The following is a 23,424-nucleotide window of genomic DNA, read 5'->3' on the forward strand; positions in this document are numbered from 1 at the left end:
CTGCCGTGGCCTAGGTTTCTCACTGAAAATCCTCGTCCCCCGGAGGCACCTTTTTTTGAATTTTTTTCCTTTTCAACGGCGTTTTTTGGGAATTTCGGATTTTTTTTGAATTTTTTCGCAATAATATTCGGAAAATAGATAACTTTTAACACATTTAAATGCAATAAAAAATATTGGTCGGAGTCCCCCTTTAATGAAACTATTTTCAGCTGCATGAATATAGTTTCATCAATCCGTAATTGTTTCGGAACAATTTTTTGGGATTTCGAAAATAGAGTTCCTTTAATATCCCAACTGAACTACATATACAGTTGGGATATTCAGCACTGTGGGTGGTGAGAATTTAACAAATTAAAAAATGTCGAATTTTTCAAATCAACTGTGTGAAACCTTATCCTCTGTAATTTGAAACATCGGTCTTTTCAGCTTCTTTGAACCTTTGATGAAGTCTGAAAATATTGGATTTTTGAATATACCGGAAATTGAATTATATATTCAAGCTCTTAGTTTCAGGCTTGATTTAATTTCCTTTCACATTAGGTTTTTGAACAACGAAATCTTCAAAGAATCGACATTTCTATCCTACTCTAAAGATAAAACGACTACAAATGATCTTTACCATGCACAAAGCCAAAAAAACGAAATTCATTTGTGTAATTTTTTAAAGAGTAAGACACAATCTCTGAGAATGGGTCGAAAGTCTTAGAGTAGCCCCTATACCCACCACGTACAATATCAGACACCTAGGACCATTTTTTTTCCGGGATTTATAGGAATTCGCAACTGTGTAGCTCATTCGGTAGCAGCGTGGCTTGATGAGCTCTTATGAACAGAATTTCAAGGCAGTCCAATTCCAATTTCCCATTAAAGGCTTTTATTTAACCTGAAACATCTTGATAAAATTCGAATCAGCTATGGCGAACTGCCGGAAAATGACAATGCAAAACGAGAATCCTGAAACCGACAAAATCATTCTTATATGAAACCAGCTAGCTGGCGCGCCTTCGGCGCGATTTGACCTAGTTTTTTTTACTGGTTGGTAGCTCGGCTTCTCACTTTTTACCAAAGGATCACGTAAATCTATACTTATTTTTCAAGTTTTTCAAAAGTCCACAGGCTGACAGGGGGACCAACAGACGCCTCTAGCGTTTTATATAAGGAGGATAAATAAATGAAGTTGCGTCTCTTTCTCTGTCAGTCTGTCTGCACATTCTGAAAAACTTGAAAACTTAATATAATTTGACGTGACATTAAAAAAAGTGTGAATCGCGAAACGACCAAAAAAACAAAGGTCAAATCGCGCCTAAGTCGCACCAGCCAGCTAACGTTAAACGAAGGGACATGAAAATATTCTCGAAACTTCGTTTGTATTAGCCCCTCTATAATATGTTTCCAAAGTAGAGAGCGAAATCCAGACTTGTGCACTGTAGGATACTAGTTCAAGTGCTTTTGAAATTTACGGTTTCATACAGTTCATGTTTGTTCTAAATTTTTCATAAGAGTATTGCAAAGCATCTTTTATGATCTAAAAGTTCCTCGTTGTGTCAAAAAACTTAAAGGAGGCGAGACAGCAAAAATTTCGGGGGACAGTTCGGGGGACGAAATCGCGCCGCGCTTATGTAGGCCATCGGTCGTCAGGCGCCTTCGCACCCCGTAGCTCAACCGGTAGCGGCGCTGTACCCCTGAGCTGCCCGTCATGAGTTCAACCCCTCATGGGGGTTCTCTATGCAAAATATCAGGAAAGCTTTTTTTTTTGGTGTCTGGCCTCCTTTCAGGAGATGAAACAAAAAACGTTTTCATAATAAAGATAACATGACGTGATGACTAATAAAACTATTTTCAGCTGCATGAATATCATTGTTCTGAAACTGTAATTTTTTTTTTTGAACAACCAGCATGTTTGCCGCTCCTTCGGCGCTTCGAAAAGCTGGAATTAACCTATTTCTTTTACTGTTCGTCGCTTCGCGACTCACTCTTCTTTAAAGGTCACGTCAATATATATTATATTTTCCAGCTTTTTAAAATGTTCGGACAAAGTGAGAAATAAAGAGACGCAACTTCATTTATTTATTATAAGAATGATGTTTTGCGATTTCGAATTAGGGTTCCGAATTTGAAAAAGCGGAATGAGCTTTTACGTGAAAATGAGCTTTTCAAATAGCTCATTGAGGCTCTTATGAGTTAGAATGAGCTTTTTGGAAAAAATAAAAAAGTTCACGCGACCACTTGGGTTCAAGCCAATGGGTCAGAAAACGCGCCCCAGTAAACGTGAGATTTTAGAAAAAATTCGCTGCTGAATTATGTAGCTGAGGATCAAACTTTTAAACGTTGCACGAAAAAATCACGCGTTGCAACTCGTTGATTAAAACTAATTAGGTCAAATCCACGTCAACTTGGAAATTATTAAATTTCTACTGGCCTTAAAGTTATTTGGGGCGCATTTTTTGACCCGTTGGCTTGAACTCAAGTGCGCGACTCTTTTTTAGCTTAATCAAAAAGTTCATCAAGGCTCATGTGGCTCATTCTGCGATTTTAATTAAGAAACTCATATGGCTCATCATAAATAACTTTTAAAAAAAGAAATCAGGAAAAAATCATTGAAATCATGGAAAAATTATGAGTGGCCATGAAATACTATGAATATCAAGTAATTTCTAGGCCATTTTAACATGGTGGCCTAACTTTTGCATATTGAGTTTTCTAGACCATCTACTTCTATGGCCTAAAATGTTGTAACATTCACTTGATACGTTTCCTAGGTCATTTTAACAAGGTGACTCACTTTTCAGAAGTTAGGCCACCATGTGTTTGAAAATATAACATGTTAATACCACACGATTTCTGGACCCTAAAAATTAGTGGTCTAGAAAACTCAACATGTAAAAGTTAGGCCACTGTGTTAAAATAGGCTAGAAAAGATATCAGGTGAATGCCAGACTTTTTCTACACCATTCAAATTGGTGGCCTAGAAAATTCACTGGCTAAAGTTACGTCGCCATGAGAAAATGGTATAATGACTGGTGTCACCTGGTGTGGTTTCTAGCCCATTTTCGCATGATGACCTAACTTTTGCAAAATCAGTTTTTCTAGGCGACCATGATTTTTCTTGGCCACCAAAGCATTTGATTAGTTGAATATTTGGCTGAAGTTTTGGTTGTTATTATTATTTTTGCCACGTGAACATTTTTCTCGTTGATTTTTTGAACTATGCTTCCATGAGCCTTTTTTTTTTGAAAAAGAGTCGAGGTAAGCTTTTATCCAAATCAAAAATTACGTCAAATGAGCCTCGATGAGCTATTTTCAAAATCAATATTTTAGTCAAATGAGCTTTGACGTAGAGTTGAAAAATATTGAATGAGCCTGCTTCATGGGGAGCTTACGTAAACTTAAGCTTATGACTGAGCTTTTTTCGGAACCCTAGTGCAAATTTAATCCCTCGCATCGACCTCTTCGGTGTATTCTATTCTAAATCCGTAACCAGATCAATTTGAAAATGCATATTTTTCTTTATCAACATTGAGAAACAGTATTCTAAGTAATTCAGCTTTTTTTGACTAGTTTCTCTGAAACCTTGATCTAGTCTGAAAAAACTCCTTTGAATATACCGGAAATTGAATCAAACATTCAAGCTTTCTAGTTTCAGGCTTGCTTTAACCTCCTTCCGTTACGTTTTTGACACAACGAGGAACATTTTTGATCATAAAAGTGGCTTCTATGAAGTAAAGGATAAATGACAAATTACAAAGAAAATCACTAAGTTACTATTGATGAAAATTCACAAGAACAAAGATTAACTGTATGAAACTGTGAATTTTAAAAGTACCGACACTTCTACTCTACTCAAAAGATAAACGGGATTACCTTTATCATTCACGAAACCAAAAAATGAAATACATGAAACAGAAGTTATAACATGAATTTATCATCATTAAGATTAGCACAAGTCTGGTGACCGCGCTCTACCGCAGAAGAGAAGAAGACATTCGAAAAATCGTCATACATTTATTTTAAACGATAATTTTCCCATATATATTTAAACATGTTTTTTCGGGAGTTTCTCGTTATGAATAGGCATTTTCCAGAATAAAAACAGACATTTAATTTTTGAAGAAATTCACAAATATGCTCATGGGTTCATCGAAGATTTTTCAAAAAAAATTTTCGCTCCGAATTGTGACAGACCAATTCAATATTGCTTCAACCGGAAAGTTTATGGAAAGTGCCAATTATCTGGGTGCAAAAGATTGTCGATGGTCAAATGCGCGTATTGTGCCAAGAACATATGTTTCCAGTAGTTTGTCATCGAATGCCAACGATGTGTTTAGTTTTTCCTCAACTGTTTTTTCAATTTAAAAAAAAACAAAAAAAATTGAAAAAAAATGTTTTGAAAAATCTTCGAAAAATCTACCCATGAGCATATTTGTGAATTTCTTCAAAAATTAAATGTCTGTTTTTATTTTGGAAAATGCCTATTCATAACGAGAAACTCCCCAAAAACATGTTTAGATTGCGTAAATTTTATTCCAGAGCCAGTTATGGCAGCTTAAAATAAAACAAAAAAAGTTTTGCAAAATTTTTGGGATCGGGAGAATCGAACCTACAACCTTCCTCCTCTGAACTTGCCATTTTACCACTTTACCACTGATTGAAATCTATTGTTTGCAAAGAAATACACTATTCCGTGAAAAAAATTTTTTTTAAAGATTTCCCGAAACGTAAAAGATTATTAAAACATGGAATTTCGAAATTTTGTTCAATAAGTCCAACGCGCCAAACCCCAATTCTCCCAACATATTTGAAACATCATCTCTTTTTTTTTTAAATATCTCTGTAACGCCATGATGTGAGGTCTAGTCTGGAATTGAACTTTGATTATAACTGGAAGACCGGAAGTTGAGTGTGGCGATAGACTTTTCAGTTTCAGAGCCGACTTCCGCCCCGTATCCTGTTTTAGGATTCAAGAAATGAACTTCCATTCGTGAATATGAAGTGTAACTAAAAAATTCACAGAATAAACACATCTTCTTGAAAGAGGAGGGTAATATGAAATTGGAGAAACAGAAAAGTTGTGAATCATCAAAGAAATTTTCTGAAAGTGGTGCTGAAAAAGAAGTTCGAAAAATTGGGTCATGACCCAGAAAATTCCAAAATCTAGATTCAAAATCAGATTATTTGGATCATTTGGAAAACAACTGTCTTTCAAGTCAAATGAATTTTAGATTCTGTTTAATTTTTTATATGCCATCACCTTATTTTTTTTTCTAGGTCATGACCTAATTTTTTCTAGGTCACGACCTAATTATTCTAGCTCACGACCTAATTTTTTCTAGGCCATGACTTAATTTTTTTCTAGGTCACGACTTTTTTTTTCTAGGGCACGACCCAATTTTTTCTTGGTCACGACCCAATTTTTTCTAGGTCATGACCTAATTTTTCTAGATCACGACCTATTTTTTCTAGGTCACGACCCAATTTTTTCTAGGTCACGACCCAATTTTTTCTAGGTCATGACCTAATTTTTCTAGGTCATGACCTAATTTCTTCTAGGTCACGACCTAATTTTTTCTAGATCGCGACCTATTTTTTCTAGGTTATGACCTAATTTTTCTAGGTCATGAAATAATTTCTTCTAGGTCACGACCTAATTTTTTTTTCTAGGTCATTTTTAGCCCTATTTTTTAGAATTTTGTAGGTCACAAAAATTGAGATCATGAGTTAGAAAACTCGAAAATTTCTTTAAAAATTAAGTTTAAAAACTTGAGCAATATGATTGCGCCCATGTGGTTTATTGAAGGCTAACTTTGAGCTCAATTATCTTGGTTCCTATAAGCGCTATCAAAAAACTTGCCAATTGATAAAATTTTGGTGATATTATGATGAACATTTCGTTAGTTGACAGTTTTTTGATATTTTCTACAGGGAATGAGATTTATGGGCTCAAAGCAAAGCTTTGCAAAAAATGATTGGTAATGGCAAAACTCCCCGAGCGCATAGATATATAAAACTGAGGAAACAGAAAAATTTGAAAGTTTATTCATTAAATGCTCCAGTTCCATTTCTCCCAACTTATTTGAAACATCAGTTTTTTTTTTCAAAAATATCCATGATGTGAGGTCTAGTCTGGAATAGAATTTTGAATACAGTGCGGTCAATATCTTTAAGACCCCCATTGATTTTGAGCGCGCAGAAAAAACTAGAAGAGATATCAAAAAACTGTAAATGCCATTTGATTCACTACCAAAAATAACCCCAGGAGACAAAGTTTCATGACACTATGCCTGTCCGCGCACCATCTAAAAAACCCATATGCAAGCGGTCAATATCTTCATCGATTTCTAAAAGTTTTCTGAAAAAAAATTGTTTTCTGAAAATTCATCTCCAGCTTTTGCTGTTTTTGGGAAAGATTTCGGTTTTATGAAAAAATCCGGAGTTCTGCATGATGGAATTCAATGTAGTTTCATTTTGTTTGAAAGCTCTCTTACCCTTTTCCATTGTTTCATCATTTGAAAAATTATGATTGGCGGAACTGTCCCGAAAATCTTCTCAACGTGAGCTCCAGAACTCATCAAATGTCTCAGCTTTGAATTTAGGGATCTGTACTCATCTGAATTCGGCCTGAATCTTCTCGAAATGACTAAGGCATCAAAAGGGGGATAATAGCTTCTCAATAAAATAAAATAAATCTGAATTCCATCATGTAGAACTCCGTACTTTTCCATGAAACCGAAGTCTCTCCCAAAAACAGCAAAAATTGTGAGACGAATTTTCAGATGTCAATTTCTGATCGGGAAACTTTCAGAAACCGTTCTTACTTGATTTAAAACTATCTAAAAACAATTTTAAGACTGATATTTGATACTTCCAAAAAATTTTCTCATGAAATTTATCACTGTATCATCGAAAAATCCGGGGGGTCTATTGACCGCTTGCAAATGGGTTTTTTAGATGGTGCGCGGACAGGCATAGTGTCATGAAACTTTGTCTCCTGGGGTTATTTTTGGTAGTGAATCAAATGGCATTTACAGTTTTTTGATATCTCTTCTAGTTTTTTCTGTGCGCCTGAAATCAAGGGGGGGGGTCTTAAAGATATTGACCGCACTGTATACATGGAAGACCGGAAATTGAGTGTGGCGATAGACTTTTTTAGTTTCAGAGCCGACTTTCGCCCGTATCCTTTTTTAGGATCCGAGAAATCAGCTTCCATTCAAGAATATGAGGTGTAACTAAAACAATCCCAGGAGAGATAAAGGTGCAACAAAATTCATCTTGAAAGAGAGGGTAATATGAAATTAGAGAAACAGCAAATTTGTAAATTGTCAAGAGTGTTTCAAAAGTTTATCGAGATTTGCAAACACATAGTTCATATTTCAACTTTTCGAGGGGCCTCTGTGAACAGTGTTTCAAAAGACAATCCAAATCCAAATACAAAAAAACGGCTTCCTTAAACCCGAAAAATCTTGCTAAAATGCAAATCAACTATATAGAAGTGCCAGAAGACGATTGTGTACTAGAGAAATTCAAAAAGGAGAATAGAAACAAGAATTCTGTAACCGAAAAAATATTGGAAATAAATTTCAGCATTTTATTGTTTGAAGCATTTTTGAGGATTGGGTACATTAGAATAATAAATGTTTCGAAATTTCGAATTTCGATCCCTCCATTATTGTTTGCATCAAAATGTTTAAAATATTTGCGACTGTCCAAGGTTTAATACCTTTAATACCACTATGTTCTAAACACGTATAAAGTCTTGGACTTAAAACCGATAATTGTTTCGTTCTGGATGTTTTTTCTTTTTTTTTTGGAATAAGCAACCTTTACGGTCTAGGCTGACCGCGGCCGACCATTATCTTAATTCTGCTAACCATCATAACAAACGTCACCTTATCCTCTTCTTTTATTCTTTTCTTCATTGTTTTTCTCCCTTCTTTCCTCTAATTTTATTTTTCGTAAGAAGGCTCCAAAAATCTCATTTTCCACATCTTTTGGTCTAGTTCTTTTTCCCCCCAAGTGAATTGTTTTTTTCTTCTCCTTCCTCTTCTATATCCAATTAGAAAGCAGTCGAATATGATTGTCGAGTCATCAAGTCGGCACCATGTGACTCTATTTTCCTAGAATACTGGCTCATTAGACTTATCATTTCAAACTTCAAAAAAAGCTATCCACTCTTGATATCAAACGCTCAAAAGAATGAATGCTAGTAGTAGCTGCTCGGACATGGAAGCGATTGCCACGTATCTACCGCTTCGAATCCTTCTATTCTCATTTATCACCATCGCTGTGGTCACTATTCCAATGATAATCTATGTTATCAAAAGAATCATCCGGAATCCATTGTATCATAAAAACACAAAAGTGGTGTTGGTGGCGCATGCAATTGCTCTGATTGTGCATTTTGCAGACAGGTGGGTTTTTTGCAGTTTTCTGTTGGATAAGGGAAAACAAAAGAGGGTTTTAAAGCGAAAATCGCAATTTTCCTGTTTCGAGATCATTATAATGTGAACTGCATCAAATCTAACAGTAATCCTCTCAAACTTTCTAATTTTCATTTGAGTTCAGTTATCACGGTTTCTGTAAGGGATGCAGAAAGTTCATGAACTACAAAAAGTATGGTGATAACATGATAAGAACTTTCTCAGTTGTCAAATTTCTGATATCTCTTATAGGAATTGAGTTAATCTAGCTCAAAATATAAGTACAGTGCCTATTAGGGCATTTACTAGATATTCAAAAGTGAATGTGTACGACGAGTTGTAACCACTGAATGAGATTCAGCTCATGGAAAGATCCTTACAATTAGCGACATCATGACTCTACCGACTGCGTCACGTGGGACGTCCTCTGTCGTAGCTTGCTCTATAGAGCTGAGTTAATAACATCGCGTGTTCAAACCACTGGAACTAGAACCGTAATTGTTTCGAAGCATTCAAATCTGAAATGATAAATTTGAAACAGTACTGTTTTGGAAGTCTCACATCTCTATGAACAATTTTGAATATTTCAATAATTCGTTGCCCTTTCGACTTCAACTCTTTGCATTTTTAGAATCTAGTAAAACTATTACATTTGGTACAACGTCCGAATCCCTGAAAATTATAACATTCTGGTTATTTTTAATTCTTGTGACAGTAAATTAAACGAAAAATGATTTTCAAGTTACTATAATTGAAAATTCGACAACCTTTGAGTTAATTGTTTAACTTCTGTTGTTCATTAAAAACTCCGATTTTCAAAACCCATCTTCGAATGTTTTTGATTGTGTTATTTAAACAATCGAACGAATACTCTCAAAACTTTGTTATAGTAAACCATGCATATTTGAAATTATATAATTGAAAAGCTACTGTTTCAAATATCCCATATCTCTATAAAACATTGAGAGGTTTTGGTCGGAATGCATCACACGCATGTTGATTTTACCATTTTGCATTTTTTTTTAATAAAGTAAAAATATTGAATGGCATGCCAGTTCAGAATTCCTGACAATCATAACACTTCGTTTACTTTAACTTCTTGCAACAGTGAAAACGGAACATTTTTGTATTTCAAAGATTTGCCAGGTTTGGAAGTTATCACAATTGAAGTTTTGACAACATTACAGTCAATTTTTTAACTTCTGTCATTCATTTAAAAAAAAAACCTAGATTTAAAAAACCCATTTTTATGTTTTACATGAATTCATAAATATTCCAGCGAACAACTCTTAAATTTCTGCTCTAGTAACACTGATTTGAAACTGCGAAACTATACTTTTTTTGAAAGTTAAAGGCTGTTGGGGGACAAAAAAAAAGTTCCGTTTTTTTTCGGTGCTAGTATGCATTCCAACGTGATGGTGCATAGTAAACGTTGGTCACCCCGCCTTAGCTTACGCCACCGTAGTTCATCGTTACCTTCAACGCTGATCCCACAAGTTCAACTTCTCAAGTTGTTCAATTATCAAATTACTCTCAAAAGTAAAACTTATTCGAAACCGCAAAACTTTGTTCAGGCTCATCTTCCACGGTTGGGACCTCCACCGTTACATCATCATACTTCCCGATGTTCTATCTCCTTGCGACATCATCTCCTCATCCGAACGTTGCTTCTTCCTCCGAATCAGTTTCAACTCAGCCATGTGGTTCTGTGTATGCACCACTCCTGCATTAACCCTTGAACGATACCTGGCCACCCGGAGAACCTTCTCCTATCAATCCGACAAACATTCCTGGTCCCTGGTTCTTGGATTTCAGTTTTTGTTGACTGCGTTTCTACTAGCGTTGATTTATTCTAAACAAAGTTTTGGAGGACAAGCGTTGTATTGTATGACCGCTAGTTCCAGTCTGCCTCTACATGTGCTGGCGGTTTTTGTGATCACAATTATCATTCAATTGGTTTCCATCGGATGGTATAGACATTTGGTGAAGAGGAATGAGGTGAGTTCAAGAGATATTAGACTGGGGGTCGAACAATATCTAGCTTTGTTTACGACTTCTAATAGAAAAATGTTGAAACCGTGAAAGTTTATCGGCACCTCAAAAGGAAATTCTCAGGTATCTCCATTTTAACGTGAGATATCAAAAACCAACAATTGATAAAATGTCAGTGAAATTGTGATACCCATTTTATCAGCAAACAGATTTTCTATCTTTTATAGGGACCGAGAAAAATTTTTTTGTTTCAAAATTATTTAATAATTAAAAATTTTGTCGAGGTCTAGTTTGTGATGTATACAATTGTAAAACTTTCATTAAGACTTAAAAGTGATTTTGCACATAACAACTGCTTGAGACCTAAATAAATTATCAAAGTTTTAGATCGAATTTTAAGATTTTCTTTTTTGAAAGCCGTCTCATACGTAATTATGTATTTTGATTTAACTCATCCAGCTTTCACAGCAATTCACTGAAATTAAAACAAATGTTCTAATTCAACTTTGAGCTCAGTTATCTCAATTTTGATAAGAGATATCAAAAACCTGCGAACTACAAAGATGCCGCAAGGATTATGACAAACATTTTATCAGTTGACAGATTTTTGAAATCTCATAGGAAGAGATAATTGCGCTTAAACTTAGGTGCAGGGATGGCATTCGTAGTAGCAAAACGAAAACAGTAATCCAAGACAGAGTGCTAGTATAATGTGGGAGTCTATTAGAGCATTTACTGGGTATCCAAAATAGGATGTTTACTGCAAAAACTACAATCACTGGGGAGATTGAGCGTATGGGATAATTATTAGGGACATCACGAATTTACCGACTACACCACGGGAAAGTTAAGAGTGGTCTATCTGGCGTTTGCCGTGGCTGAGTCAGGTGTGGAAAATGTAGAAACGGAAATAGTGATAATTTCGAATCATTTAAATCTGAAAGAATATGTATTTTTGAAACGGTACCATTTCAGAAATTCCATATCTCTAGGAAAATTTTTGAATACTTCGATGGTGTACGAACTTTGTGATTCCAACTTTTCACTTTTTCTTGCAATCATGTGAAAATTCGAATGTGTGTTAAGTTGGAATTCCTGAAAATCATAACATTCTGGTTATTTTAACTTCTTGTAGCAGTATAAAAAAATTAATTTTTTTTAATTTCTGTATTTCAAAAAAACTGTCAGATTTAGAAATTACCATTCTCAACATTTTGTCATTCAGTGTAACTGGCTCTAGTAGCAGTCCTGTAACCGCGAATATTAAAAACCGCGAGAATGTCTAGAAATGTATGTCTAAACGGATGAGTAAAGTTTCCATTCATGCATATCTGAAACAATACATTTGAAACGGTACTGTTTCAAAAATCTCATATCTTTTTGAAAATTTGAAAGATTATGATAAAAAAGTAGAAATGAAATATAAATTCCAATTTTTGTTTTGGAATCAAGTAAAAAATATTGGGTTTCATAAATCGTTTGAATCCTTAGCTACTCAGCCAAGATGTTGAAAATGTGGAGTGTTTTATGCCAAAAATTTCAAAATAATCTATTTTCTAATAATCCAAAAAAGCTTCCAGAAACTCCGCGAACTTCTCCAAAAAACCGGTGGCGACCTCATACGAAAATACCAAGTCGAAGAAACCCTCCGAGCCTTCCGCATCCTTCATCAACCCATTCACCTTATGTTCATTTTCCATTTCCTTTACAGTTCCGTCTCATTTTTTGTCCTGTATTTCAATCCGTATTTCTCGAGACCCTTGTACTTTTTCCTGATGGAAGCTAACATCTACCTTCCGGAATATTCTCTAGCGTTTGTTATCACTTTTATCAGAATGGAGAACCGGGTCAGTGATAATAGCTCGCAGGGGCTGAGGAAGAGTATCGAAATTGATACTGCAGTGTATTTTGAGAATTATCAAAAGGATTGGAATTGATAATGTTTTTCTTGGGAACGTCTGTTGGACTTTCGTTAAGACTTAAAAGTGATTTTGCACATAACAACTGCTTGAGACCTAAATAAATTATCAAAGTTTTAGATCGAATTTTGAGATTTTCTTTTTTGAAAGCCGTCTCATACGTAATTATGTATTTTGATTTAACTCATCCAGCTTTCACAGCAATCCACTGAAATTAAAACAAATGTTCTAATTCAACCCTGAGCTCAGTTATCTCAATTTTGATAAGAAATATCAAAAACCTGCGAACTACAAAGATGCCGCAAAGATTATGACAAACATTTTATCAGTTGACAGATTTGTTAAATCTCATAAGAAGAGATAATTGCGCTTAAACTTGGGTGCAGGGATGGCATTCGTAGTAGCAAAACGAAAACAGTAATCCAAGACAGAGTGCTAGTATAATGTGGGAGTCTATTAGAGCATTTACTGGGTATCCAAAATAGGATTTTTACTGCAAAAACTACAATCACTGGGGAGATTGAGCGTATGGGATAATTATTAGGGACATCACGAATTTACCGACTACGTCACATGGGGCGTCCTTGTCAAGAGGTGGCGTAGCTAGCGCTTGCAATCGCGTAGCTAAACTAGTAGTTGTAGTAGGAACTGTAGGAGCTCGAATAGTTATCGTTACAAATCATTCAAATCTGAAATGATAAATATGGAACAGTAATATTTTGAAAATATCATATCTTCATGGAAAATTTGAAAAGTTTCAACCTGTAATCTGACCGCGCCATAAATTAAAAAACATTTTTTTTGGAATTAATCGATTGGATAAATCATCCTTATTCTTGACAAGTATAACATTTCGGAAAATTTAAAGAAGGGGCATTTGCTTTATTAGAACGGTCGACACTCATCCAAGTCAAGCTGTACACCGTCACGTCCAGATGCGTAACTCCAAAAAAATCTTCGTCTCCCCTCCTTCAATAATAATCAAAGAAAGCTTCCAGAAACTCCGTGAACATCTTCAAAAAACCGGCGGCGACCTCATCCGAAAGTACCAAGTTGAAGAACCCCTCCGAGCCTTCCGTATCCTTCATGAACCCATTCATCTCATGTTCATTTTCCAATTCCTCTACAGTTCCGTTTCATTTTTTGTCCTTTACTTCAATCCGTATTCCTCGAGGCCCTTGTACTTTTTTTCTGATTGAAGCCAACAATTACCTTCCAGAATATTCTCTAGTGTTCGTTATCACTTTTATCAAAATGGAAAATCGTGTGAGTGATAATAGTTCGCAGGGGTTGCGGAAGAGTAATGAGATCGATACAGCTGTGTACTTTGAGAACTATCAGAAGGATTGGAATTAAGTTTGTTTTTGGGAGGATGAGATTGAAGTCTCACTAAACTTAATAAATTATTTTGCTTATAACAACTACTTGAAACATGAATAAATGAAATTGGTGTCCTTGTTTTACAGATTTTTAAAAAACATTTTAATAAAGTATAGATTCTCCCAGGGCATTGGAATTGATTTAAATGAATCAGAACAACATTTAAATGTCGAATTCGAAACACTAAAAATACTTGAACCATTTTGTCATTGTCTGGACGCATTAAGTGACGTAGCCAATTTTAGTTTGAAATTTGAAAGAGCAATAAGCCAAAAAACGTATTGTGATCTGTCAACTATTTTTGAATTTAAAAAAAACGATTTTTGATGGATTTCAAAGGATCATTGATTATCAGCTCTGTTAACATGTGAAAATCATTATTTAAAGTCACCAAAATGACCAGACAGACTCGAAATTCGAATAGATGTCTAGGAATTTGATCAAAAAAAGCAAAAGATAATTTCAAAAGAGGGAATCGAACCACAGACCTTTAGCTTATAACACGCGCCCACAACCACCCGGCCACCTCAACGCTGGGAAAAACAGTGCGTAAGTGTGTACATGTCAACGGTGTTTCCGGAAGTTCCCGGGAGGCGAAATAACGGAGAAAAATGAGGTTTACAATGGTTAAGAAATTGGAAACTTTCAGACAAAAATTTTCAGCATTTTTGGAAAAAGTGCATATACAGATTTTGACAGGGGCTTTTTGAGCGTGTCAACTAACCCCTGTCAAAAAATAAGAAAATTCTGAAAGCCTTTCTAAAACGACCTCCCTTGTTAGTTAACACTAACGCGCATTACTTTTTTTACCAACCTAATAGGAGCCCACCCTATAAATGTCATTTGTGCTCAATCATCTCTGTTCCTTCAAAAGGTAGAAAACATTTTCAACTGATTATCTTAATAAAACAAATTTTTTAATAGTCGACAGACTTTTGATATCTTTCATGGGAATCGAGATAATTGAGCTGCGCCGAAATTCCAATATGTATTTTGAAAAAAAAGAGACTATTAAAGGTGGGGGGACATGAAAAAATAATGTTCTCGAAATTCCGTTCAAAGATGCCCCTCGAGAAGTTGAACTTGTGAGGGCGATGATTGAGGGCGCGGCGCCTCTACCGACTGAGCTACGCGGGCAAAGAGAAAGCGCACGCCCGATTGCATACATAAAGGCGAAGACGACAGCTGTACGGAGAGTGACATCAAGCATTGTACACCGTGACGGTAGAATGCATACTCTAGCTACAAAAAAAAAACTACGAAAAATCTCCTGTCCCCCCACTTTTAAAAAGTTTCAAGTATCATTTGAGCGAGAAAAATTGGTTTTTCACATTTTAAAAACTGTTTCAGACTTTTTGAATTATTTAATTTGAACACTAGCCGAAAAAAATGAGTTCATGAAACCGAAAAACTTAAAACAAAAGACTCAATTGTAAAAACTAATTTTCCTCATCTGTTTTCCATTATTTTTTTCATAATTTACTTCTAATCATATGCGATTTAGTTTCAACTTGGTTATAGAAAAATCAGTTTTTTGAAACACTTTAAGCTCATAAAATGAAAACATGAAATAGTAAAAATTATAAAAATTCCATTGATTGAATCCTGACGCATTGGCAGAACTGATATTGATTTTCAAATACAATCTTTAATTTTCCATGAATGAGGGGAAACAGTTTTTTCATGTCTCCCCTCCTTTGAAAAGTGTTCCTGAAAATTCCTCGCTTTTAATTTTGGTCATCCTTCTCGCACCTGTCCAACCTTAATGAACTCAATAAGCTTGTCCCACGAATCAAATTAAATTGTCTCATTTTTCACATAATCTTATGAAATCATAAGAACAGCCAAAAAGGGAAAAATAATACAAATATCATTGTATGACAAGGAGCTAACAGCTATTTGTCTCTTTTTTTGTGTCTCCTAGTTCCTAGATAATTGTCTAGAATTATGGAGGGAATGCGTCTGCTCTGAGCGAAATCAGAGGTATAAAAAGGTGGTAAATAGAACTTTGATTGTTCTTTTCTGTCACCTTATCGAATCCGTGATTTTATTGCTCGATTTATCACTTTTTAGCGACCTAGCTGACGTTTTAGCAACCTAACGTTTCAGAACCGGACACTTCGCAACCGGACAATCTAGAACGGTGAGTTCTGAAACGTCCAGTTGCAAAATGATCACCTCGATAGTTTCCACAGACATCAGTGAAAAATGTTTTGACAGTTTTTTGACCAAATTTTTTGAAAAATTTTACAGTTTCATGAGTCCACTAAACTTTCTGAATATGTTTTCATTATTGGTGTCGTAATTTTCGTGTGTGCTAAATATTTCCTTGCTTTATGAGTTCCATGAGCTACAAAAACTTTTTAGGACTAAACCTTCAAATTTAATGAAAAAAGAATGATAATCTGATTTCTAATCATCTGTCATTCTCATTTTTTCACGAGTGCACGAAGTTGCTTTGTTTAGGATCAAAGTTCAACAATTTGATCAGTTACTCATTTCTAAAACTTCCAGAAACAACTTTTCTATAGCTTTCTAACTAGGTCACCCTCCTCAAAGTTCATTCATAAAAATTCCAATAACTTGATTTCCCCCGTAATCAGCTGTCTATAGAAAAACGAGAGTCATAAGGGAAATCAAGTTAACTTTTGTCGTTTGGCCTATTTTTTCCTTCTGAATCATTTTTTTTGCCCTTTGAAGATTTCTCTACTTTTTTATTTCAATATTTCAACGATTCCAGATTCCAAGGTTCCAATTCCAGAAATTCTTCAAAATGAACCTGTCAAACTGTGATCTTATGAGAGATATCGCCCAATTCCCTCCATTATCTCTTCTTTTACTATCCTTTTTAATTATCTCAATTATACTACTTCCATTGATGGGATGGCTAATTATGCGCATCGCCAAAAATCCGTTGTACCACTTGAACACTCGAATTTTGTTAATTATACATTGTGGAGGCATTTTTGTGCACTGTTTGGATCGGTTCGTTTACAGATGATGTATACGAGCAATTAATAGAATCATTTAAATTTTATGATAATCTGGAAACGGTGAAACTGGAAGTCTTAATGTTGGAAAAAAAGTTTCCGACCGAAAAATTGAAAAATAACAGTTTCAAATTCATGTTATCTCAAAAAAAAAGAAGACACATACAATATTATTTCAGGTTGTTCCTTCACTCCTCGGATCTTTATAACTGGCATGTTGCTATGTATAAAACATCATCTTGTGATATTATTTCAACTAGTGAGAGGTAAGATTTTGAACACCAGAAAAGCGTCAAGGAACTAAAAATGTATCAGCAAACTGAAAACACACAGAACCGGAATAGCCCCAATTCACTTAAAATGCGTCAATGTACTAGAAATGGTAACAACAATTGACAAAATATATTAATTTACCACAGAAGATTACCACGAAAATTCGTTTTCACTAATATTTACAGTTTCAAAACATTCATTTCCTCCCATTACTTACCATTAAGCTTACTGTGATTCGTTTCATGGAGTTCCCATAATCTCAAAACTTCCAGATGTTTTGGTCTCCGTCTATTCCTAAACATTGGAATGTTTGTTGCAATTTACACAATGCCCACACTGGTAGTTGAAAGGTGTATAGCGACAAGCCGAGTAGCTACGTATCAGACAAATCGAACAGCATGGACATGGTTGTTAATGCTACAGGTATTTAAGTGTGTTAAAAATAGTGAAATTACTTTTTGATAAACGTACAAATATTCCTACAATACAACTAAAAACTTCTTGAAACTGTTAAAAAATTTTAATCATAACTTTTAAGAAAATATATTTACTCCATTTTTGAAGTTATGAAACATCAATAACTGATTTCATGATGTTCTTGAAACCGAAAAAGGAAAACTCAAAAACTTCTTATTTTTCAGACATGTTTAGCCACCTGGTTCCTCGGACTCATTTATTCGCAAACCACATTTGGAGGCACAACAGTTTATTGCATTGCCGCAAGGGAAGGTTAGTAGAGTCAAAAATTATAGAATGCGTAGCTCAGAAGGTACCCCAATATTGGCCTTAAAAGTATGACTTCTTGAGAGGTTCTTACATATTTTGTGTTTTTCATATTCCCATACAAACTTAGTAACGGAGTAAAAAGTATAGCATACGGAATAGAAACAATAACACATTTCAGAACATCTATGCAGTACTGAAAACAGTGAAAAAAGATCCTACTGGTATTTTTTTCAATCCAGAAACTTATCAAGTACAATATAGAAAAATCCCTAAAAGTACTATTTCAAAAGCTGAGATTCTTTCTCATCAGTTTAATTTCCAGCGGTACCATTCAACATGCTCTTGGCGTTCTCCATGTCAATTATCGTGCAAACAGTTTCATATTCTGGATTCCGCTATTTGGTTTACAAGAATAAGGCTGGTTTCTTTCTCTTTTAGTTTTTCAATTTTTATCGATGAGATGCCGTAAAACCTGTAACAGAAGCTCTCTCACACAATGTCAAGTTTGAGACCATTTATCTCATTTCCTGTAAAAAATATCAAAAAGCTGTCAACTGATAAAACATTGACGATACTATGATAAACAACTTATCAATTTACAACTTTTTTATATCTTCGACAGGAACCGAGATAAGCTAGGTCAAAGTTTAAAGGTTGGGCCCTTCTATTAGAGGTTTTGCGGTTTCCTGAAAAACTTGAAAAATTCCAGAAACTAAAATTCCATCTTCAAAACCGTGGCTCCGCTCTCACCAAACGATACCAAGTGGAAGAGTCGCTTCGTTCATTGGAAACGATTTCCCTTCCAATCCACATGATGTACATTTTCGAAGTGTTTCATAGTCTTTCCTCATTCTTATTTCTCAACTTTAATGCACTTATGACAAGGCCCTGGTATTATTTTTGGATGGAGTTGTCTGCATGTCTTCCGGAGTATGCTTTGGCATTTTTCATTGCATTCGTTCTGCAGGAAAAGAAGTTGCAGAGGAAGGTGAGGATTGAGGATTACTGTAGCATTGATTGATTTTTTAACTATTCAGGGAAGGAATTCGCTGCGGAAGGAAATGGAAGTGAATCCGGACAACTACTTCGATCAGTACAAAAAGGTTTGGACAAGTGGACAATCTTAATTATAAGCCTCCTGAAAGTACTAATGCTCCAAAGCCTTTATCTCTTTATCTAACCTGCTCTAAAAATTGAAAGGAAAACGACTTTGTTTTTCTTGTTTTATTACAGTAATCTAAAACTTCTTATGCCTCCAAGATTTTTGAAATTGAACAAAAAAGACCGGAGTATTATAAAAAATTTATTTATGCTGATGTGCTTAATAAACTAGTCACTTAGAAATTGATTTCCTGAGAGAAGAGAGGGGTGTATGGTCCATACTGAACCACCCCTCTCTCGAAATGCTCCATAGCTTCTTCCTGGTAGCAGATGTTGGTGTGCTGTTCGCGGCGACGTTGAATTCTTGCCATTTGGCGCCGTCTGTAGATCTCCATGGCTTGTCGGGTTGGCAACAATGGAAGAGCCTTCTGAAAAAAGTTTGGTTTAGTTGAATAGGTTTTTTCAATATATCATTTGATGGTTAAGTACTCTTATCATTGTCTTCAGCCATTATGAAAGAAAACTACCGTAAAGCCTCTGAAACAATGCTTCTAAACCGTTAATTTTCAACTCAATTACATCGATTCCTGTCTAAGATATCGAAATTTGTCAACTGATAAAGCATTCAACATAATTTCACAAACATGTTATTAGGGCAACGTTTTTGTATCTATCAAAGAAACCGAGGTAAATAGATTCTAAGTTGAACGTTAAGGGTCTAGGTTAAATGGTTTCTAGTTTTCCACTAACCAGCTATAACTAACTATACAAGGGAATATAAAGAACTGTAACCAACTATAGTAAATACTATGATCTTCAAAAAAATCTTGCCTTGGCTCGGCTCTCCAACGCCGATTTGACGATTGGCTCCTCGAAGTAGTCATGATCCCTGAGAGTCATGTTCTTCATTTTTGAGATGTTGGTGGCGGCGGCATCTTGTTTGCATTGCTTTTGGTCCTTGATGGTCCTTCGGTCAGCGTCCAAATCACAACTGCAAACTGCTTCGCGATGCCCAAGTGAAGATACCTGAACTCTTGTTTTTGGAAACTCACAAGGAATTTCCTCAAACAAGCAATCCTCCGGAAGAAGGTCATCGGCTGGACGAAGAACTCTTTTTTCTAAAAATAGTCTCATATAGCAAATCTGTCAGTTTGAAAACTATTCAAAACTAGTTGACAACTAAGAGGAAACAATTCACAAACCTTCTGAAATGCCTTTAGGAGATGTTTGTTGACTCGACATGATATGGTAGCGTGCTTGCTGTTGAACGCTTTAAGTTGAGCTTATCTGTAAAACACGAAAATTTAAAAGACAATCAGATGAAGCAATGTTAGTATAACAGGATACACAAAAGTTTTTCAGTGAAAGATTTAGTGGGACATGAAGAAGTTCCAGATCTCTAATTCCCTTATTACGGCATAACCTGTAATAGAAGGACTCCCACACTATCAAGTTTGAGCTCAATTATCTCAATTCCTATGCGAAACATCAAAAATCTGTTAACTGGTAAATCGTTTGTCTTTATAACACAAACATTTTATTAGTTGTCAAATGTTATATCTTCTGATGAAACCGAGAAAATCAGAGACAAAGTTAAAAGTGAGAGGGGTCTTTCTATTACAGGTTTTACAGTAGTATCACCTCCTTGTAACATGACATAACAGGGCCACCCACACTGTGTTAAGCTCAAGCTCAAGTATCTCAGTTTCTGTCAAAGATATTAAAAAATTTTAACTGATAAAATGTTGATCATATCCACATTTCATCAGTTAACAAAACTTTGGTGTCTCTTATAACAACTAAGATTATTGAGCTCAAATCAAAAGTTAAAAAGCCCTTCTACTAGAGGTATTTCGGTGGTATCACCTCCTTGTAACATAGCACAAAGAAGGATAAGAGAAGCTAGAGTAAGAACGAACCATCTAATGAGACTTGAAAACGGGTAGGGCACTGGCGGGCCCTTCCATTGCGTCTTTTAGAATCAATACCTCGTGAACTAGTTTTTATATGATACAACTCGACAAGCAATACAGAATAATACTATTTGGAAAATAATACCCTGTCTGTGAACTAAGTTACATTCTATAAGACTGCCCATCCGTTCCGAGCCGGGCCCAGTCTGTGTCGTCGACTCGCCATAACTTCGTTCATAAACATGATACAGTTTTCCGAGTATTATCATTTCGTAGTACTCGTCGAGTTCTGCCGTATCTAATTTATAATTGGTCAAAACATATTGGTTCTAAAAGGAACTATAATAAAGCCCGTCAGGGCCCGGATATGGCCGGTTTTCATTCTTACATCTGACTAACTAGGAACGTTTTACCAAAACCAAGCACCGTACCAAGCTTTACGGAAGGGCACCTGAAAAAAGAGCTGCAGTAGAAATTCTGCTGCTTCATAAGATCCACAAATCGCTTAATAGACAAAATCGCTTAATAGACAAAAGCTAGACAAATCGCTTAACAATGCTTAAACGGTACGGCTAGTTGGCGAGCGTCAAAAATAGGGTCTTTCCGTGATTAAATAGCTGCGATAACAGAAGAAGAACAGTTTTCTGGAAAATGAGAGAAAATTGGTGAAAGATACGTACTTATTAGAAGAGAAATGAAAGAAGTAACCTAGATTCTTATATACGTCTTATTTATCGTGATAAAAGAGATGCAGGCATAAAGAGTCTCTAACGCATTATTAGGGACAAATCAATAATTCTAAGGTTAAAAAAACGATCTAAAAGGAAGAGTGACGACCTAAAAGAAAGAGGGACGATCACAACTAAATGAAAGAAACTAAGTGAGTGAGGCAAATGACTGGCCTTTGTGGTCCGCCTGACTGCGCGGAATGTGGATAAGCGCGCAACTGAATTGGTCATTGCGCGTCGTTGTGTTTGCGTACGCAATCTGAATCAGAATATTCTAGAAAACGCTAAAATGTGTCGTCAAATACATGACATCACAGTAGTCATGACATTGCGGATAGAATGCGATGGCTCATTTTTGCTGTAGTGGAGTTCACCTACTGATATGAAACTAAATTCTTTGTGTTTCATCCTTAACAAATTGAATGTTAGCCTTATATAGCATTCATTCACACATCACATCAATTCTTGAAACATTCTTTCTCTCGCATTTTTATCAAATTTGCATAACAATGTGAACATTTCAAGTTAACCCAAAAGATAAGTGTTAAGCTTTTTCGCTTCACCTCATTTTGAAAAAAAACATGATATTGAAACTTTCCTTTCTAGCTTTCATTTTTCTATCCTCAATTTTGCCCCCAATTCTTGGAGACAAACCTGAAAATGCCCCTAATTGCACCAAGGACCCAGCTATTCAGCCACTTTTGGATAATCCAGACTTGGGACTTGGAGGCAAAGTCATTTTGGATCCGGAAGTTTCTACAACAACAACTGGAGAGTTGGAGTCAAGCACAGAGACATCTGAAAGTGAGTAAAACTCATTTTTTACTTTACTGAAGTTAAAACAGTGAAATTATTTGGTTTTCCAGTGTCTACAACATCAATTGGACCTTCTGAGCCATCAACAAACATTGCCACGTCATCCGATCAGACTACACCATCTTCGGAAGGTGAGTTTAGGATATTTGTAAGCAACAAATCGAGCAACAACTAGCACTGTTAATAAGAAATACAACCTGAATGAAACAGTGGCAAAGTTTTGTTCTAAAATAAATGCATTTTGCGTTTTAAGAACTCTTACATTTATCAGAAAAGTCCGTTGATAAAAATAAGGGTCCTGTGGCTCTCAAAGGGGTTAAAAATGTTCTTTAGTCTGAAGAATAGTTCATTGGGAAATACTAAGGTTAATTTCGAACTTCACAGGACCTCTTTCTTGTTAACAAACTATTTTGTAACTCAAAGAACCTTTATTTCAGCTACAAGGACCTTAAAAAGAGTGACAAACCTTTTTAAGACCGTTTTTTCGAAGCAGAATCGAAATTTCCAGACCAACCAACTCCAGTGAGCTCTTCTAAATCTCCCTCTGCTTCACAAACAACAGCATTTCCAACTTCTGAAGGGAACGGTAAAATTATTCACTGGCAAATGATGTAATTTTTTCTAGATCCTCCAACTACAGTGACTGTTTCCGAGTCCTCCAAAACGACGTCTGTGAGAAATGGTAACATTTTGAAGCGTTCGTCTTATATGAAAAAAAGTAATTCACATTTCAGATCAACCAACTTCCATGACGTCATCTGAACTGTCCTCTACGACTTCTGAACCTGCTGAAGCGTCTGTACAAACTACAACTCCTTCGATAGGAAACGGTAAGATTCAGGAACCATTAAACTCTGTAGCTCCTTTTTACAGAATCTTCAGCTTCCACAGCTCCATCTTCTTCAGAATCCTCAACTCTTGAATATCAGCCTACAGAATCCACTACTCTCCAAGAAAATGAGCTAACCTCAACGTCCCCTGAACCTACTTTAGGTCCAACGACTGCAAGAAATGGTAAGAATCCCCAGTTATCCGACCATTTAGCTCATTTTTTTCAGAATCCCCAACTTCTGAATCCGAGCCATCAGAATCCACAACAATCCAGACCATCATCTCCTCCACCCCTGTCTCCTGCTCCGATGCCCTGTGTTCTATTCAGAATATGCTCCAGC

General features: G+C 35.7%; 4 protein-coding genes across 4 annotated transcripts in view; 3 read left to right on the forward strand and 1 right to left on the reverse strand.

Annotated features, from left to right (window-relative positions):
• Positions 1–8,190: 8,190 nt before the first annotated feature.
• CBG18741 lies at positions 8,191–12,343 on the forward strand (the record flags this gene model as incomplete). The annotated part of the gene is made up of 3 exons (XM_045244907.1): positions 8,191–8,405; positions 9,989–10,412; positions 11,987–12,343. The coding sequence occupies 3 exons, from the start codon at positions 8,191–8,193 to the stop codon at positions 12,341–12,343; spliced, it is 996 nt and encodes a 331-aa protein (XP_045096566.1).
• Positions 12,344–16,478: 4,135 nt separating this feature from the next.
• On the forward strand, positions 16,479–18,821 carry Cbr-srab-24 (the record flags this gene model as incomplete). Its single annotated transcript, XM_045244908.1, has 7 exons — positions 16,479–16,690; positions 16,875–16,961; positions 17,241–17,391; positions 17,610–17,697; positions 18,017–18,096; positions 18,404–18,682; positions 18,732–18,821. 7 exons carry the CDS (start codon positions 16,479–16,481, stop codon positions 18,819–18,821), a joined length of 987 nt encoding a protein of 328 aa, XP_045096567.1.
• A 210-nt stretch (positions 18,822–19,031) lies between these two features.
• On the reverse strand, positions 19,032–19,929 carry CBG26261 (the record flags this gene model as incomplete). The annotated part of the gene is made up of 2 exons (XM_045244909.1): positions 19,032–19,223; positions 19,627–19,929. The coding sequence occupies 2 exons, from the start codon at positions 19,927–19,929 to the stop codon at positions 19,032–19,034; spliced, it is 495 nt and encodes a 164-aa protein (XP_045100126.1).
• Positions 19,930–22,017: 2,088 nt separating this feature from the next.
• CBG18744 overlaps positions 22,018–23,424 on the forward strand; it is a gene marked incomplete at both ends in the record, with an annotated part of 4,545 nt that continues 3,138 nt past the window's right edge. The window contains 6 exons of the mRNA XM_045244910.1: positions 22,018–22,240; positions 22,303–22,383; positions 22,878–22,934; positions 22,987–23,082; positions 23,126–23,266; positions 23,311–23,398. Of these exons, the coding sequence (XP_045096568.1) occupies positions 22,018–22,240; positions 22,303–22,383; positions 22,878–22,934; positions 22,987–23,082; positions 23,126–23,266; positions 23,311–23,398 (686 nt within the window). The remainder of the gene's footprint in view (positions 22,241–22,302; positions 22,384–22,877; positions 22,935–22,986; positions 23,083–23,125; positions 23,267–23,310; positions 23,399–23,424) is intronic.

Source organism: Caenorhabditis briggsae (assembly GCF_000004555.2).
Source record: "Caenorhabditis briggsae complete genome, chrIV, whole genome shotgun sequence".
Classification (NCBI taxonomy): Eukaryota; Metazoa; Nematoda; class Chromadorea; order Rhabditida; family Rhabditidae; genus Caenorhabditis; species Caenorhabditis briggsae.